The following is an 18352-nucleotide window of genomic DNA, read 5'->3' on the forward strand; positions in this document are numbered from 1 at the left end:
GGCCGCCGAGCCGGGCGCTCTATTTCAGCGGGCGAGGCGAGCAGCTGCGCCTCCGGGCCGACCTCGAGCTGCCCCGGGACGCGTTCACGCTGCAAGTGTGGCTGCGAGCGGAGGGGGGCCAGAGGTCTCCGGCCGTGATCACAGGTAGGCGAGGGCGCCCCGGCGGGTGCCTGGGCTCGGGTGGCGGGCCGGTGGGGAGCTTGCGGGTGTGTCCGCGCGGGAAGCCCCGGGGCCGGAGGCGCGGAGGCACCCGGGGCGAGCTTCGGACCTCACTTTGCCCCATCTGCGGAATGGGCGCACTCGGAAGGCTTCGCGCCTTGCGCGCCGCGGAGGAGTGGAGGGAGCGCTCCAGGAGGCCCGAAACCCGCAGTCAGTGAGAGCTGGTCCCTGGGGAGACTTGTGCACTTACATCGTGCTGGGGACGGTCCGGCGTACTGTCTCTGTTTGGGATGGAGGGGAGGATGACCCAATGGGATGCGTGTGAAAAGAGACTAGGGGGTCATTGATTTCTTTGACTTTTTAATGAAGGCGACCTCCCCCTTCACTTAGCCCCCTGAAAGCCTACGAGGACAGGGTTGTTGTGAAACGCAGGACTTAGAAGTCCTCAAAGTGCCCCAAAGTTGTTCTCTGCTTGATGCCTGCCTGCGGGATGCACCCCTTTCTCCCCTGTCACACACACACACACCCGTCCCATTCCCTCGCCTTTAAAGCTCGCTGCTTGTCACTCGGGGCTGGGGCAAGACCTTCCTAACGCACACCCATCCAGCCTTCCCCCGACTAGGCTGCGAAACGGGGCACTTTCCTCATTTGGGACTTTATGAGCCCGTCATGAATTTGAGTTCTCCCTCCTTTCCCTCCCCTTCCCTGTTCCACAGCAAAGCCCACAGTGAAACCGGACACTTTGCGAGGGTTGCAAACCTTAGAAATGCTCCAACATCCATTTCCCCCCCTCTAACTGAATCTGTGGCAATGCCTTTAATACAACTTGGGGGCGGCGGCGGGGGTTGGGGGGGAGCGGCGCTGGCGGAGAGAAGGAAAGTTTTGCCTCCCCGGTCTGAGACCTGAGACCGGGAGATTCCCTTCCTGCACAAACAATCTTGCCGTGTCCTAGGACGGCTTAAAGGGAGAGTAGGGGTTCCCCCTTCGCTGCAGCCAGGAAACATGTGGAGGCGGTTCGCGATCCCACCCCCTTACACACACACTTTCTTCGAAGGGAAAGCTCTGAGTTCTTCCGGCACGTCTGCTGCTTTCTCTCTTGCTGTGGACTTTCTCAAACGTGCCGATGCTGTCCGCTTTATGTGAAGCCCATTTCGGGGAACCCAAAGTCTGAGGCTGTTTCCAAGAATCTGCCCCCAAAGCTCCCAGTCTCCCCCTCCCAAACCCAGAGCAAGAGAGTGACTTTCCCCTACATCTGACGTCATCACAAGCTATTTTTTTCTCCTTTCCCCCCACCCCCAGGAAGGAGAGGGAAATTGAACTCATTCACTTTTAGCACCCACCCCCAGTCCTAGGCACCTAGAGGAGGTAGAGTGTAGAATAGAGATAAAATGTTGTTTATAATAATAACGATGATGGTGATAATTCAGAGCTGTGGTATGTTTACTTCTCTTTCGGAACACACAGAGCCTGCTGCTTGGAGATGATTAAAAAAAAGTAGATCTGATTTTTCCTAAGCTTTACCTGTCATGCTAGTGATTTGGAATGCTTTTCCCTCCAGAGGAAAAGGCCCAGGGTCACATAGGTATCATCAATGAAAAGGCAGTAAATATGTTTTTAAAAAGTATATATGTGTGTATGTATATATATATACGCACACATATACATGTATACATAACACCTGGGATTCCACAGGAGCCTGCTTTGTAAATGTCTGTAATTCAGACAAGGAGCCTCTCTTCACACACGTTCTCTTGAGCACTCATTCACTCTCTCACACAAAGATTGTGCAGTAAAATACTTTAATTGGATGGGGGGACGTTAGGTTATTATTGCTTGTATAAAATGCCTGGCCCATTTTATGTGTGGAAATAACATTCCTCTTGAAATGGAAAAAAAAAAGGAAAGAAAGAAAGAAAGAAAGAAAGAAAGAAAGAAAGAAAGAAAGAAAGAAAGAAAAGGCACTGCTGTCGTGTAGCACCAGAAAGCCAGGAGCTTTTCTCCCGAGGATTCTGGTGGATTTTTTTTTTCCCTCCCCTAGTTGAGTCTGAGCCAGAATTGGCGGTGTGTAAACACCTGGCCCCGAGCCAGAAAAGACTCATTCTGCGTATCCTCCACACGGTACAGACTGTTGGACTCAAAAGAACCTGCTTCTCCTTGAATTAAAAAGCAAACAAACAGAGGTTCTTTGCAGAAGCACTTTCTCGGCTCCTTCCTTCATGTGAGTTCAGGCCAGCAGAGGCAGGGCCGTAGGTGGGCAGCTCGGATGCTGGTGCCAAGCCGCGTCCTCCTCGCTGCGACCTCGGTGCCCAGTGTGCTGCCTGACCTCTGGCTCCCTCTGGCTGGGCGTCGCCACTTTCCTAGGAATCCCTGGTCCCCTATCTTGAGAGAGCAGGCATCTCTCAGCAGGGACCGCGCTGCTATTTCAGGCAGAGGGTTGCTGCTTTGCTGTCAGGCCAGGCTGCCTTACATCACTCTTTGCTGCAGGATTCAATTGGGTTTCGTAAAGGTCTAATTTTACGGTGCTGTTAACCGGGTCTGTCGTCTGGCAGAGGCAGGCCTTGCCGCTCCTGGTAGGCGGGCTGTGCTCCCAGATCCACCCGGGATGCTATTTCTGCCCCGGTTCAAACTTCACTGACACCAGTTCAGACAGGCGCTCGGGAGAGGCAGAGGGAAGGAGTGAAGGAGCAGCGTGCTTCTGAAGCTCAGAAAACATGCCTTTTATTTTTCTAAAAGGGAAGAAGAAAAAAAATATATATATATTAATAAATAAAAAGGGAAAGGCTTTTGTAGACAAAAACAAAGCCAAAGTTAGAAAGTGCCCATGCGCAGGCTTCTCCTGAGGGCCCTCCAGTGATGGGGAGGGCCTTTAGGATTGAAGAATTCTTTAAGGCTGCAGTGAAAAGAGGTCCGCAGAGGTTACCCCCCCGGCAAGTTCTCTGGATAGGGAGATGGAGAAGGGGCAGAGGTGGCTGCTGGGTGACACAGCTCCTGGATGGCAGGATCTAGGTTTTCATCTCGGGCATCCGGTCTTCTAGGCCTTACCCCCTGCACCGATCAGAGAACGTGTCTAATAAACACCATCACCTCTTCCCCTCACAGACCCACCACCCAGGCTCAGCCTCGCCTTTGGGCACAATCTGGGCTCCCTTTCAAGTCCAGGTTGGGGGGGGGGCTTTTTTACACACTTCTCTTTGCTTTTGCCCCATACCAGGCACCATCCAGACCCCTGCCCCTCATACCCAACTGCTCCCTCCCCAAACCCTCCAGTTGGAAAGACCGAGAAAGGAGGAGAAAAACAAAACAATAGACTCAATTTGCTCCATGGAGCAGAGGCCCCAAGCAGCAGTTAATCTTGTTAAAGTTTCTCCTGACGTGTTAGATAAGTGAAATGTGGACCTCACAAGTGCCGCCCTCCTCCCACCTCATCCCTCAGTGATCCAGAATTCCTGCTCTGAAGGAGAAAGGGATTTACCTGAATCCCATCCAGCACCTCGGCTTGCTACGCTTTTTCCTTTTGTTCTAAATGTCGGACTGTTGAGTTCGCTGGCCCTTCCCAACACTCTTTATATGTTCTCCCTTCTGCAGCCCCCACTTCCTACCACCCACCCAACCCCCCAGAAAGAGTGTCTGTCTTTTCTGAACTTTAGAATTGCTGCAACAGGGAAGGACAGGATTCAAGAAGTCCGTATATTAACACAGCTCGCCCCCAGCTCTTGTAGTCAGAGCCAGGGTCTGGAATGTTGCAAGGGTTAGAAGCCAGTTTTCGCAGTCAGGTTACCTAAGTGAGAATCCACCTCTGCCCCTAACTGGCTGTGTGACCTTGGGCAAGCTCCTTGACTCCTCTGGGCTTCAGCTCCCTCATCTACAAAGTGAGGACAGCCCACGTACCTACTCCTTAAATGAGCTCACACGTGGGAAGCGCTCAGAACTGGACCTGTTATCTAGTCAGTGCTCCGTAAGCTTCACTCTTACTGCTGGATGTGGTTTTCCAGAAATGTCAGTCTTAACTTTATGGACTGAGGACATTTAAAGGCAGGAAGGAACCCAAGGGGCCCAGCACCGTGCGAGGCACTAGCCTGGTGTCTGCAAGCTTCACTCTCACAAACACCCCTGGGAAGTGGACATCACCTCCTTTTAAAAAAAATTTTTTTATGTTTATTTATTTTTGAGAGAGAGAGACTGAGAGACAGAGCGTGAGTAGGAGAGGGGCAGACAGAAAGGGAGACACAGAATCCCAGGCAGGCTCCAGGCTCTGAGCTGTCAGCTCAGAGCCCGACACGGGACTCGAACCCAAGAACTGTGAGATCATGACCTGAGCCGAAGTCTGATGTTTAATAGACTGAGCCACCCAGGTGCCCCACCTCCTTTCTCAGAGAGGTGAAACGACTTAGTCCACAGTCCCACAGGCCATCCGGTAGACAGAGCCCAGATGTGAACTAGAGTTTTAAGTGCTTGTTTCCTCTGCAGTCTTTCTGGGGAGAGAAGAAAGGACTTACATCCCCTTCTGTAGTCCTGCTGTGGAACCTTCCCATTCCTTTCTGCATTTCTGGGTACTGGCCATGCACCTGCAGATTTAAGAGGATAGAGAATGAGTATAAATCTCACGTGGAACCCTGGATTTGACCTAGCAGATCTGTTTTTCCTTTCATGCCAGATTAGGCAGACTGGGCTTGGAATGTCTCTTGCCAGTTACTGACTATGTGATTCATATCAAGTCATTTTATCTCCCTAACCTTTTGTTTCCTCATCTGTAAAATGGGTAGAGTGATACCTGGATAGTACGGTGAAATAAGCATGCAGAAAGTACCCGGCACGGTGTCAGCTCTTGTAGAGATGCAGTCAGTAGTAACAGGATCTAGTGAGTAACCACATCCTCTTTTCCAGTTTGCTAGCTTGGCCTTCAGGAAGCCAGACCTGTTTGCACTGTTACTGGAAGAGTCTGTCTAGAGTAGACCGTGTATCCAGGGGGACAGTGCATCCCCCCTCACCCACCCAATCCCTTCCTTGCATTTTCATTTCCTCTTCTTTGACCTACTTGGATGACCCCTTGGTGGTAAGAGCCAGAGGAAGTCTAGAACCACTGGACCAGTGAATAAGAAAACCATTTAGGGCTGAGGAGAGCATGCACCCTTGGGAACAGAAGGCAGACAGTGGTCATAGTGGGGTCCAGGCCACAGATCTACTGTCACATGCCTCTTGCTCCTTCCCCTGATACCCTCAACTTCCCCTTTTCCCCAAGCAGCCCTTCACATGGACAGCTGGGGTGATGGAGGCTGCATCACCCTCGTCCCTCTGCATAGAGGAAAGCACACTTAAGGCTCAGCTGTATGGAGTTCAGGAACGTGGGTGGTGCATGGTCAGCCCAGGCATGGACTGGAATAAGCAGCTCATTGTGCAACAGGGAAACTGAGGACCAGCATCATACAGGGGCGGAGAATTAAACCATATTCACAAACTGTGCCTTCTCAAAGGGGCCTGGGAGATCATATTGTCTAGTAGCTCACAGCCTTGGTAACACATCCTGATGCCTGGGCTGCATCCCAGGGATGCCGATGTCATGGGTCTAGGTTGACTTGGGCACTGGTGTGTTTCAAAGTGTCTGTGGGTAACATGGAAGGACCACCAGAGGAGAGATTCACTCATCCAGTTTAAGATCTCCTTGTTCTGTGAGAGGGGAAACTGAGGCCCAAAGGGGAAGTAGTGTTTCCCACTTACTGAGCTGGTTAGTGGCTAAGCCTTTAGAGAAATTTATCTGTCTCAGTTCCGAGTCGCCAAACGCCAGAAAGGACCCTTCCTTCATGCTCAATTCCCCTGCTGATCCCAAACCCCTGGGTGCCACGGCCCTGACATTCCATGTTTCCAGAACACTTCCTGTGTGTAAAAGTACACTGTCTCCTTCGGGTGCCTGAACTAAACTGTTAACATTCCTGCAGGGAGGTAACCTTGAGTTCTATGCATTTGATTTTAAATATGTGTCNTTGCCAGTTACTGACTATGTGATTCATATCAAGTCATTTTATCTCCCTAACCTTTTGTTTCCTCATCTGTAAATGGGTAGAGTGATACCTGGATAGTACAGTGAAATAAGCATGCAGAAATTACCCGGCACGGTGTCAGCTCTTCTAGAGATGCAGTCAGTAGTAACAGGATCTAGTGAGTAACCACATCCTCTTTTCCAGTTTGCTAGCTTGGCCTTCAGGAAGCCAGACCTGTTTGCACTGTTACTNTCTCCTTCGGTGCCTGAACTAAACTGTTAACATTCCTGCAGGGAGGTAACCTTGAGTTCTATGCATTTGATTTTAAATGTGTGTCTCCCAAGTGGTTGGAGGAAAGCCTTGCCAGGAAGGCTAGTTTGGTTCTGAGGCGTTCTCCGCTTTCCATGGGGCCAGATCTCTGCTGTTTCAGAGAGCCCTCATGTGGGATCACTCTGAAACCAGCACTGACTGTAGGTATCTTGGATGAGGAGGAGAGATCTCCAAGCACCCTNATGTGTCTCCCAAGTGGTTGGAGGAAAGCCTTGCCAGGAAGGAAGGCTAGTTTGGTTCTGAGGCGTTCTCCGCTTTCCATGGGGCCAGATCTCTGCTGTTTCAGAGAGCCCTCATGTGGGATCACTCTGAAACCAGCACTGACTGTAGGTATCTTGGATGAGGAGGAGAGATCTCCAAGCACCCTGTATATGAGGACCCTCCTCTGCCACCAGGGTGTACCTGTCTCCCTAAGGCCAAAGGCTCAGGAACCCAGCAGGGGCCTGTTTCTCCCCTCTGCTACTCCCTTTCAATTATTTCAGTGCCGCCCCATCTTTCCTTTGCTGCACAAGGACTCTACTTCATGCCTTGATGCACTTCCTGGAAATACTTAACTGAGGACTGAACTGTGGATCTTGGCCGCTTGGCTCCTTTGAACACCTGGGGCTCAGGAGCTCGGAGGGCCAATAATGGCCTGGCCTCTTCTGAGCTGTGGGACCTGGGGTCTCCAACTCAGGCACTGGGTACTCTGGGGAGAGAATTTCAGGTGTGGTGCCCTTCCACATCCCCTAGTCACGAATTGTCACGGGAACCTGGTGAGACAGTGGTGGAAGAAGCTCTTGGCTGAGATCAGCACCCGGTCCACATGTCAGCAAAGGGAGGAGGGGCCAGAAGGTGAGAGATGTGAGGGATTTTTGCCATCAAGGTCATTCCTGGGAAGGCACCTTTATTATCATTATTCACATTGCAAATGATAAATAGTGATCAAGTCAGCAAATCTCTCCATACCTGTGACCTCACCAGAGTTCTTTGATGTTGGGATTTCACAGGTCTACCGAATCCTATCGCTTATTTGCTGCGTGACCTTGACAAGTACTCATTGGGCCTCAGTGTTCTCAGGGTGCGCACGGGGTGGGGGTGGGGGCAGGGACAGAATAGGGGCTTTCAAACTGTGCCACACAATCTTAGCGATCCCTTGGGGAGATGCCGACGGGCAGGTTTTGCCCCCCGCCCCCCCCAACTTTCCCTTCACTTTATAAGCTGTGCGATTCTACAAGATTCCATTTGAGGGAATGTGCAGGCTCCTCAGCAACACAGTCTGAAGGGACAGGGGATGACATTGATGAATTATTGTTAATTCTGTGAAGGTGTGATAATGGTGATGTTACTGTGTATTTTTGAAGCCCTTAATCTGTTAGAAATGCATACCGAAGTACTAATGGGGTAAAGACCATGGTGTCTGTTTTATTTGTTTAAAATGCTCCAGCACAACACAGCAACAACAAAGGTAGAGGGGACGGGTAAATGGAAGATCAGCAGACTGATAGCCATTGTGGAAAACAGGTGAGACAAATGCTGGGCCTCAATACATTTTTCATCTGTTCTTCCATGTATGATTAAGGATTTCCGTAATAAATGTCAAAAAGAAGTTAAAAGTGTGAGCGCCCTAGGAAGGCTTGAAGTCTTAGACCCCTGCATGTTCTGTGGGCTGAGAAGTGTCCAAATACTGAGTGCCAGCTTGGAGAGGGTCAGGGACTCGCTCAAGGTCACACAGCAGGTCGAATGAAGGTCAGGTCGGCAGTCCAGGCTGCAGCCGCTAGGAGCTCCCTCTGCTCTTCTGCCTGCACACCTGCAAACTTAGTGACTGACCATCCTGGGAGAGCATGAAGGAGGCTTAGCGGGGCATGTTGGAGGTGCCAGTGATGCCCTTCTGGGCAATAAGAAACTTCTGAGCGAGGACATTTTTGGCTGTATCTCACACACTGTGATGCATTGAGCATCTTCGGTACCATGCCTAAAATTCCCCTGGCTCTGCTAGTCATTGTGACAATCCAATGCATATTATGACAACACACACACACACACACACACACACACACACACACACGCTCCCACATGCTCCCATCTTTCACTTTTCTGGCTCCTCATTTCTCTCCATCTCCAATTGCCCTGGGAACCTTCTAGAAACTTCTGGAACTTTGGGCTAATGACCTGCATCTGTCTAATCTCAGGAGAGGTTGACACTATCAGGAAATGGGGGAAAGGAGCATGTGTTTACTGAGGAAGTATTTTGTGGTGGTTGATCATAGGACGCAGGAGTCAGCCAGCCTGAGTTTGATTTCCTGACTCTCCCACCTACTAGCTGCCTGACCTTGGACAAGTTACTTAATATCTCCAAGCTTCACTTTTCCCATCTGTAAAATGCGGATAACACTGGCTCCTACTTCATGGAGTTGTTTTGAAGATTAACTGGGCCTCCATGTGGAAAATGCTTAGTAATGGAATCTAGACCATGAGTAAGCACAGTAAACGTTAACTCATGTTGGTGTTATGTGTGTCCGACCCTTGCCACCTTGCCACACATTATTTCTAATTCTCTCAATAACTCTGTGAGCTGGACAGGCTTATTTCCTTTGGCAGAGTCGGGGATTGCCTTTCTCTTCCTTACCACTCGGGAAAGATACATTTCTATCATCTTAACATAAAACATAAAGTAAAGTGAAAGGCAAAAATATAAACACTTTGTTGTTTTGTATTATAAAAGCAATGTGTGCTCATGGTAGAGAATCTAAGGAGCACAGATAGAAACAAGGGACACGGTAAACAATGTGTCCGTCCCATGCCCAGGCATCAGGAAGTAGTTATGAGTTCTTGCTATGTGCCAGGTACAGTTTGGGGACCTGGATACAGGCACTCAGCTGAAGAGGAGAATATCGTTGCACTCAGGCAGCTTGTGTTTGGGGATGGGGGAAGGCGGTAGAGACCGAGTATAAATGAGTGAGTGACTGTATTGCACATTTATGTGTTCATGACGAGAAATAGAGGAGGAGGTCTGGGGAATGCTGTCAGGGTGGGGTTGTGGGAGGAGTGAGATGTAAATGGCGGTGGTCAGGGGAGATGGTAATGCGAGTGGCATTGGGGAAGAGTCCAAAGAGCAGACCCAAGGCCATCTAGAGGAGGCCATAGTATACTGGAAAAGGAAGAACAGTGGACTAGGCGCTAGGCGAGGTCAGCTCTAGACCAGTCCAGTGTTTAGCTTGCTGTGTGACTTTGGGCAAGTCACTCACTCTCCCTCTTGGGCCCAGTTTTCCCCATCTGTGCAATGGAGCAGGGATGAATTTATCTTTGCCCTAGAGACCCTCCTAGGGTCTAGGATTATAGATCTCCTAGGATTCCATAATCGTAATCATGACCGACCTAAGAAAAGAAATTGTAAAGTTGGCAATAGCTCCCGTTCTATTCTAGTCCTGGTGCATTTTCCTCCACTAGGTGGTGCCTGTGCTTGTCCCACTCAAGGGCCCAGTGTCCACACACGTTCTGCTTCCTCACCACTGGCAACACTCAAAAAAATGACACAGTATTCCTCCTTGCTAAGGTATCATTGACTGACAACAACGTAGAGCATTGCTCTTCCATAGACATATATACTTTAATGTCTTCCCAGAAAGCTTTAGGTCAAAAAAGCAAAGTACTAATGGGTAGAATTTTAGTCAAAGACTGACTGAAGACATCATGTAGGTAATATTGGTACTTGCCAATAGCTGGAAGCCATCTCGATCATTTTTGCTAAGAATCACTGACATAAATATCCAAAAAACTCACAGAGTGACCTTTTCCAGTGGTCACTTACTTGGCTAATGGTTAAAATACTCACATTTTAGAATTTCTTACTATACAAAAGCCAATTTAGGCAAGTTCATGGACATCACAGTAGACCACTGGACTTTTAGTTTTGTTTTTCAGATTATTCCATGAAGTAAAATACCTAAACTCTACGATCCATGGCCATCTGTTAGCCTGTTTTCCTTCTAGGAGTCCCCAGAACTGTCATCAGTGAATTACCTCTTGCTCCTCCTTATTCCTCTCTCTCTCTCTCTCTCTCTCTCTCTCTCTCTCTCTTTTCCTATTCCTCACACCTAACACATTTACTTTGGCCACTTAGATTTTTCTTAAACCAAGAACAAAAAATTTGTTTTTCAATATTATTTGCCACAGACTCAGGGTCCATAGAACCTGGAAGGACAGGATAGGTGACCCTGTTTCAATTTTAGAGAACCTGAGAAGGTCCCAGGTTCAGGTTCATCTGGAGGAAATAGAAAGTCTAGGAGGCAGGAAGTCACAGCTTGGCATCCACAGATGTAATTATGGGGAACATATTTAGCCATTTGCCTTTGAGAAGCTCATGGTCTAACCTGGATCTATCACCTTTGTAGTCAAGAAGTTACTCTTATATCTGTCCCATTCCATATTTTTTTTAATTCTTTTTGCTCTGTAGGCATGGAATGTGGGTTGGCAGAATATGACCAAATATGTTCATATAGGAGGGGTTATTTTTCCCGATGAGACTGTAGATCTTTCAGCTACAAAGACTGATGAGAAAATAGAAAAAAATATGACAACAGGCCAATCAGGAACAAGATGGCCTTACTCTAAGAGATGAAGAGTACCCCGGGGCAGAAAACATAAGAGTGAATACATACTGTATTCTATTTTGTGAAACAACGATTCATGTAAATTCCAAGAACCAAGGTGTGTGAGTCAGAAGGGCTCATCTAAACCCATTTGTTTCATAGATGAGAAACTGAAGGTTGGTGAAGGAAATGACCGGTCCAAATCAGTGAGCAAGCTGTCCTCTGAGTCTTAGGCCAGACCTCCGTCAGCTTATCTCCTGACTTTGTGTCCTTTCCCATTGAGTAATCACCATCTCTCTGCCGACGAGCACCATTTATCTGCAGGCTTTGCTGAACTCCAGACTCATATATCCCCTGGAGATGTGAACGTGCACTTCAAACTCAGCATGTCCAAAGCTGAATCATCTTTCTTTCAGAATTCCTTGTGTTCTCATCTACCCACTCTAGATAGATCACCCACCGTATTCAGTCAGTCGTCCATTTCTATTCTGCCTCTTAAACAGTTTTATAGCCAATCTTCCCTCTTCTTAGCTTCCGCCCTCTGCATCTCTTACTGTGCCTGTTACCCTCGTATTGTAATTAATGCCCGCCTGAGCTTCAACCCATGTTCTGCACCCTTTCAGTCTCTCCTCCAACACCCAAGAATCAGTCTTTCCCAAAGTGCAAATGTGACCCTTTCACCTCTAGCTAGAGACCCTTCAATAGCACTGCCAGAATCTGCAATTCCTCCAGATACCCTAACCTTTTTTCACATCATTTTCTTTAGTCAATGTACTTCTTGTATCTCTGTGCTCCATTTTGCAGAACATGTCAGCTTCCACAGGATTCTGCTCAAGGATTCCCTCTTCTGGGAAACCCTCCCCAACTGTTCCCCACCTCTCTTGTCCATCTGTCTCCACTATACCTTCTGCACATGTATACCAAAATGCCTGGGATTCTTTCTCACATTTAATTGTGTGCACATTGGGGGTCGTCTCCACTTCTCCACTGCCTAGCACAGCCTTTGGCTTATAAAGGCACTATATACATTTTTCTATAATGAATGCATGACTGGATCAGAGAACCAGCTACATGTCTAATGACTCTGAGAGCCAGAGCTCAGGAACCTCAGGCATGTTGCATTACGTAACCAAAGCACATGACCTAACCCGTGCGTCACACTCAAAAACATTACACAGTGGTTAATTCCATTTCCCCTTGAGCGAAGAAGTCAGGAGGGAAAAGAAATCTGGCCTTCCAAAACAGATGGGGGAGGGGGGCAGTGCATTTAAATGCCGCCTCAACTCACATTTCGTCCTCTCTAATCCAAGCCACATTTTAGCCTTGGCCTTCCCCTCTCAGCCCCTCACCTGTTTGCAAAGCGTTTGTTTTGTGTGTGCACTGCAGCACATAATCCCAAGCTTTGCTCTCCTCTCAGATTTCCCCCTCTCCCCCTTATCAGGTTCTTACTGGGCCTCGAGTGTCCTGGCAGTCATATCTGTTGCCTGGATTTTCATCCATTTCCCTGCGTCCTGATAGGGGGGCTTTTCCATCTGCTTGCCTTGATCTAGTGAGACCTTGTGGTGACCTCAGGATCTGGAATCCTCTATCCTCTGTTTATATACCCTTGGGAGAGAGTATGCATTCTCAGCAGTAATAACAGTAATAAAAGCAGCTAGCTTATAATGAGCACTTACTATGTGCTGGCACTGTGCTCAGTGCTAAACTTTGAACCCTCTGAATTAGGTTTAGAAAGTTACATGACTTGCTGAAGGCCCCACAGCTAAAGGTGGTGGGACTGGGGTTCAAATGTAGGCCAGTTTAATTTTATCTTTATCCACAGGCTTAGAGCATGGCTTGGAACATGGTAATTCTTCAGTAAATGTTCCATGGGAGAAGAAATACATGCATGGATAAGTGGATGAATAGATGAATGAATGAATGAGTGGATGGATGGATGGATGGAAGATGGTGTCCCCAGTAATGCAAACATTTGGCAATTGGTTATAGAATGAAAAGGGAAGGAATGGAGGGAGGGGGACATGAAAAAAGAATCTGAATTAATATTATAAGATTTCAAATACATTGGCTGAGAAATCTCTTTAGTACGCACAATATATTTTATTTGCAGATGACTTTTGAGCAAAAGACCATTGACATCCAAGAGAGCATTTCTTACCTATATGTAGTCTACTGGGAAATAGACACTTATTTCAAGGCTGTTCTCTGCCAAAAACTTTTCTGACCTCCTTGTTTGGGAATCATAGCATAGGCTTCCCCTACTTATGTTCAGCGGAGACCTACTGTCACCCTCTGAGGAGGGGCCTGCTGCATTCTGAGCTGAACCATGGGGTTTCCAGTAGAAGACAGACCCTGGTGTGGCAAGGCTGATTTGTGGTGTGTTCTCACTGGAGCTGATTAAGCCCCTGTAGAGCCAGTACAGCTCTCAGATGACTCCTTTATAGAACAGCCCCGTTGGGCTGATTACATCTGATCCACTGAAAACAAAGAAATACCATATCTGGTTCATCCCTTTCCCCAGTGATGTTAGGCTTTGCTTTATCAAATATGCTCAGTATACAGATGGAGAAACTGAGGTCTGGGCAAGTTAACTTCTTAAATTAAACTGAGTTGATTAATGTTAAGCAGCAAGTCGGCAGCAAAATTGAAACTAGAACTCAGATCTTTTGACTTCCAAATCAGTGCTCATTCCACTTTGTTTTCCTTTGAGAGAGCAGTGGAGTGGGACAGTTGTATCTGCGGGTTCATATTAGTGAGCTTATTAGGAAACACCATACAGCTGTTTGGTAACTTTTCCTAAGCACTTCTTATGTGCCAAGCCTCTGTCCTAGGCATTTTGTAATGTTTAATAGGAAATGACAGTTTATTAGGAGAAGTAAACCTTCCTTCCTTCCATCTTTCCATTCATCCACCCGCCCATCCATCCATGTATCCATCCATTCATCCATCCATCCATCCATCCATCCACCCACCCATCCATCCGTCCGTCCGTCCATCCACTTAATAGATGCTTATTGAGCAGCCTTTAGTCTCTGTGTATTATACATGGAACTAAGAGGTGGCTACTAAAAAGAAGTACAGGGCACAGTTCCATCCCTTGAGGAGCTCCCAGTCCTAGCAGCGGAAGCAGACTGGTAAACAGATACATGACATCATGGTAACTGCTATAACGAAGCAATTAATAGAGTCCTGGGGAAGCAGAGAGGCAGAAACACTGTGTTCTTGAACAGCCATGTTTATTACAAGGCTAGAAAGTATTCTGAGCTTTCAGTGGTATAAGAGGCCCCTTCTACCTGGAAGGGTCAGGGACTTGTTCATGAAGTAGATGGCATGCATATGTGTATGGAGTGTGTGCTCTGCCTTGCATGTGGATATATCATGCATGGCATTTTAAATGTAGAGCCATAAATCAAATTAGAACAATAAACACTTTTTGATTCATGTCTCAGCTGAGGACGTTGGGCCAGAGTAGCTTTTAGGAGCATGACACTAGGAAATGATTAGACAATTCCATCCATCACCATCTGAATCAAATCCAGCATCCCCTTATATCTGCCCCTCATTGCATTTATCACTCTGTTGTGTTTGCCTTTGTACATGTCTATCTCTTCCCGCTTGTCTCCAAGCTCCTTAGGGGCAGAGACCACGTCTGTCTTCATCTCTGTTTATTCCTTAGTTTAGCACAGGACTAGCCCTGCCCATCAGCACAGAAAAAACTTTGCGAAATAAATTGGAGGTGGCCCCAAATAAGAGAGATGACAGGGTGACTGGAAGTGGGTGCTGTGGAGGCAAAGCACTTTGAGAAATGACATCATCGGCCCTAGTCAGGGCCTAATGGACCATGTTAGATCTTCCTTCATTGCTCTGAGCTGACCAGTTACCTGTGTGTGTTTTTACCACCCTTCCTTATCACTCTGCCTTCTTTTCTGTCAGCTGAGTTATGTACCATTCTGTTAGCTTTAAGTTGTTTTCCCCATGGTTTTCTGTCAGCTTCTCCAGCCCCATCCCTGGAGAGAGTTGCTGAAGAACCTGGTGTAATTGTGTGGGATGTGCCCATGTTCCTCCAGCAACCCTCACCTGTGCCTTGGAGACCTCCCGGAAGACAGGAGAGCAGGACGATGGCAGGAAGCATGACTGCTGTGCTCAGGGCACCTTCTCAGGGCCTGGCACGTGGCAGCAGCTCAGCACATATTTGTCAGGAGATTTCTGGATGAATAAAAAATGTAAATTCACAACACATCTGGGTCAGTCTCTTTAGCTCAGAGATGAAGAATCAGATGCCCAGATGAGGCAAGAAAATTATCCCAAGTTCTATTCCAAATTGGAGCAGAGGAACACTAGAGCCCAATTTTCCTTACCATTCCTTCTGTCCTGCCACATTGTGTTGGGATTTGAGCTCATCTCTCTTAAACTTGGTCACGCAGGTTTTAGATCATTGAATCCTGCAGTTGGATAGGACCCAAACTATCCTTTTACACCTGAAAAGTCCGAAGCCCAAAGAGGTGGTGGGATTCTCCCAGGGTCCCACACCTTTGGTAATGATAACACCAAAGCTTCCTGAAAACCTTGGTGTATCTCCACATGGCCAACAAATATAGAATATGTACCTGACACTGTTAGAGATGGGGCAGTGAGCAAGACGGAGCAGGTCTGTGCCCTCATGGACTTTATATTTTTCTGGGAAGGGAAAGACTAAATGAGTCAGCTGTTGTAAGGTCTTGTATATTAACAGCAAGGAGTGTTAAAAGTCAGTCATTAGAGAAGACTGGAGTGGAGGGACGTTGATTTAGGTGGTCAGGCTGAGGCTTGAATGACAGATGAGATGGAATAAGCTATATGAAAAGTCAAATGAAGAAAGTTCCAGAAAGAGAGGGAGAATACAGCCAGCACACAGAGCATGAGGCAGGGTGAATGGAGGCTGAGGGAGCGAGTGTACAGCCCCTGGGAGATGGGTGGCCTCGGCTGAAGATAGTACAGGTCATGGAACCTGGATTTGAACCCAGATGAACTAGGAAGTTAACAGATTTTTCAAACAAGGAAGTTACAGGATCTGGTAATCACTCTGACCTTGACATGGAGAATGAATGACATGAGGCCAAGAATCTCAGTTGCACCATGAGCAAGGTGTGCATTGATTATGGATGATAGCATTTTAGTAATGACTTAGTATTTTGGTTAATATCATTACCATTCATTTCCTTATGAAAATCATTAACAACCAAAATACCTGAATAGCAGTAATGTTTTAGATCAACAGAGAAGCAGGGTTTTCTTGCACCCTCCAGGAGGACTTGAATAGATTTATGAACCTGAGAAGTTTTCTGTAAAAATTTGAAGGTATACACATTTTTATCAGGGGGGAGTTTTCATCAGTTTATTAAAGGGGTCTATGGCCCCCAAATGGTGACTTAAATGCCTAAAAGCAGGGGGCATACGAGGTCATTTCCTGAAGCCTGTACCCAGCTCTAAAATCTGAACACTCTAGGAGATCTTTGAAAATGAGAATGTTGATGTTGAGTTGTCATATCAGACTGAGGAATTGCACTTTCCTTCATCTGTACCCTTGTCGGAGTAAATAGAATTTAGGGCTATTTTTCCTCTGAGAAGAAGTTAGTTTATTCCTTAGAAATATAATCTACAACTTTGTTTATTCAAACTCTGGTCTGAGTTTCTCTGAGTTTTAAAATAGGCAAATTCAGTTCAAATGTAGCCTGTGGTGGTCCTGATCATAATTATTCACTATGGACTTTACCCATGAATCTATGTATCCAGATTTCTATCTACCCTTCCATCCATGCATCCATCCATCAATTTATCCTCCCAGCTCCCTTCCTCCCTCCCTTGCCCCCTCGCAGTCATGCATCCATGTATCCACCCCAATCCACCCATCCACCCGCCCATCCATCTGTCCGTCCATCCGTCCTTCTCTTCTCTCTACCCTTCCATCAATCCATATCCTCATCCATCTACCCCTTCATTCATGCAGTCTTCCATTTACCAGGCTGTGTGCTAGGGCTGGGGCAAGAGTTAGAAGATTCCAATTCTTATTCTTATTATGCCACTCTGAGTCCTTTAAAAAAAAAAAATCCCCCGAGACACCTCCACTGAGCCCTTTGCTTCTACTAGATAACTATTTGAAAACCCCACTTTAGAAGTTGAAAACTACTTTGAAAAAATTCAACTACTCTGCTTGCATAGTTATATAATTATAAGTATTCCCAGTAGTGCTCTGAATCTGAGTCTAGACTACTGGAGGCTCCTTTATCAACACTAATATTTTAAATCAATAACAGCTTCCATCCTTAGGTCAGCAGGTGGTGGAAAACCAATAGAGAATGTGAAATAGAGGCAGGGATCTTTGGGAAAGGGCAGGCTTCATAAAGGGAACAGAGGAGGGAGCTGCCAGTCACTTAACTCCCAGGACTCTCTTTGCCCAGAACCCCCAAAGCCCATGTATAGTGATTCTGAGCCTTCATGCTCTGTGTGTGCCCCTGGATGCATGATGTAGCAGGAAGCCGTCGTGGCATGGGGTTGTTTCAGTTTCCGAAGCATTTTCGACATGTACCTATCATATTCCCACTCGCCTTGTAAAACAAGCATTTTCATTTAATACAGTGAGGTCTTTGTATTCTCAACAACAAACACATGGTCTAAGGCTCTTGGACACAACCTGCCTTTTTCTCCACCACCACCCCCCACCCCACTCTGTCCGCCCTTACAAAGCCCAGTGTCAGCAGAAATATCTGTTTACAAACAAGGGCTCCAAGAGAACAGTATCAGTAGCTCAGACAAACCTCGAAAATATGTCCCCAGCTCTGTCCTTGGAATCCCTGTGAACACTGTGTGTCACTGGCAGCAGCTTTTGTGGAAGGCTTTCTGCCTTTCCATCTTTCCATCTGTCTTCATGTCTGGCTTCCTCTGTCTCCTTCCACTTATTCATTAAAACCATGAGGAGCCTGGGCTGGAGAGGCAGTCGGATGCTGGCCCGGGCCTCGTGGATATCTGGAAAACAGAGCCCAGACAGAGAGTGCTTGCAAACAGCAAGACAGACTCAGACACATCTAGCCTGTAGTGTCATCTGAAGCAGAAGCTGATTGAAGGCTTATTAAGTGGGTGGAACTAATAGTCACATGATCATGCAGCTCTAGGTCATTTTTCAGTGAACATCAGGATTATCAATGACTGAAGGGGCTCTCTTGCCTCTCTCTTGAATTTGAAACGACTATAGTTCCTTATTACCTACGCATAGTAAAAGGTAATAGCTAACGTTTTGAACACATACTATGTGGTAGGCACTGTTCCGAACACTTTGCATCT

The 18352-nt window shown here is 47.2% G+C and overlaps 1 protein-coding gene across 1 annotated transcript in view; it reads left to right on the forward strand.

Annotated features, from left to right (window-relative positions):
* The first annotated feature begins 290 nt into the window (after nt 1–290).
* PAPPA (pappalysin 1) overlaps nt 291–18352 on the forward strand; it is a 243099-nt gene continuing 225037 nt past the window's right edge. The window contains exons 1-2 of the mRNA XM_077769774.1: nt 291–369; nt 15103–15258. Of these exons, the coding sequence (XP_077625900.1) occupies nt 291–369; nt 15103–15258 (235 nt within the window). The remainder of the gene's footprint in view (nt 370–15102; nt 15259–18352) is intronic.

This window comes from Crocuta crocuta, unplaced genomic scaffold, assembly GCF_008692635.1.
Source record: "Crocuta crocuta isolate KB4526 unplaced genomic scaffold, BGI_CrCroc_1.0 scaffold95, whole genome shotgun sequence".
NCBI lineage: Eukaryota > Metazoa > Chordata > Mammalia > Carnivora > Hyaenidae > Crocuta > Crocuta crocuta.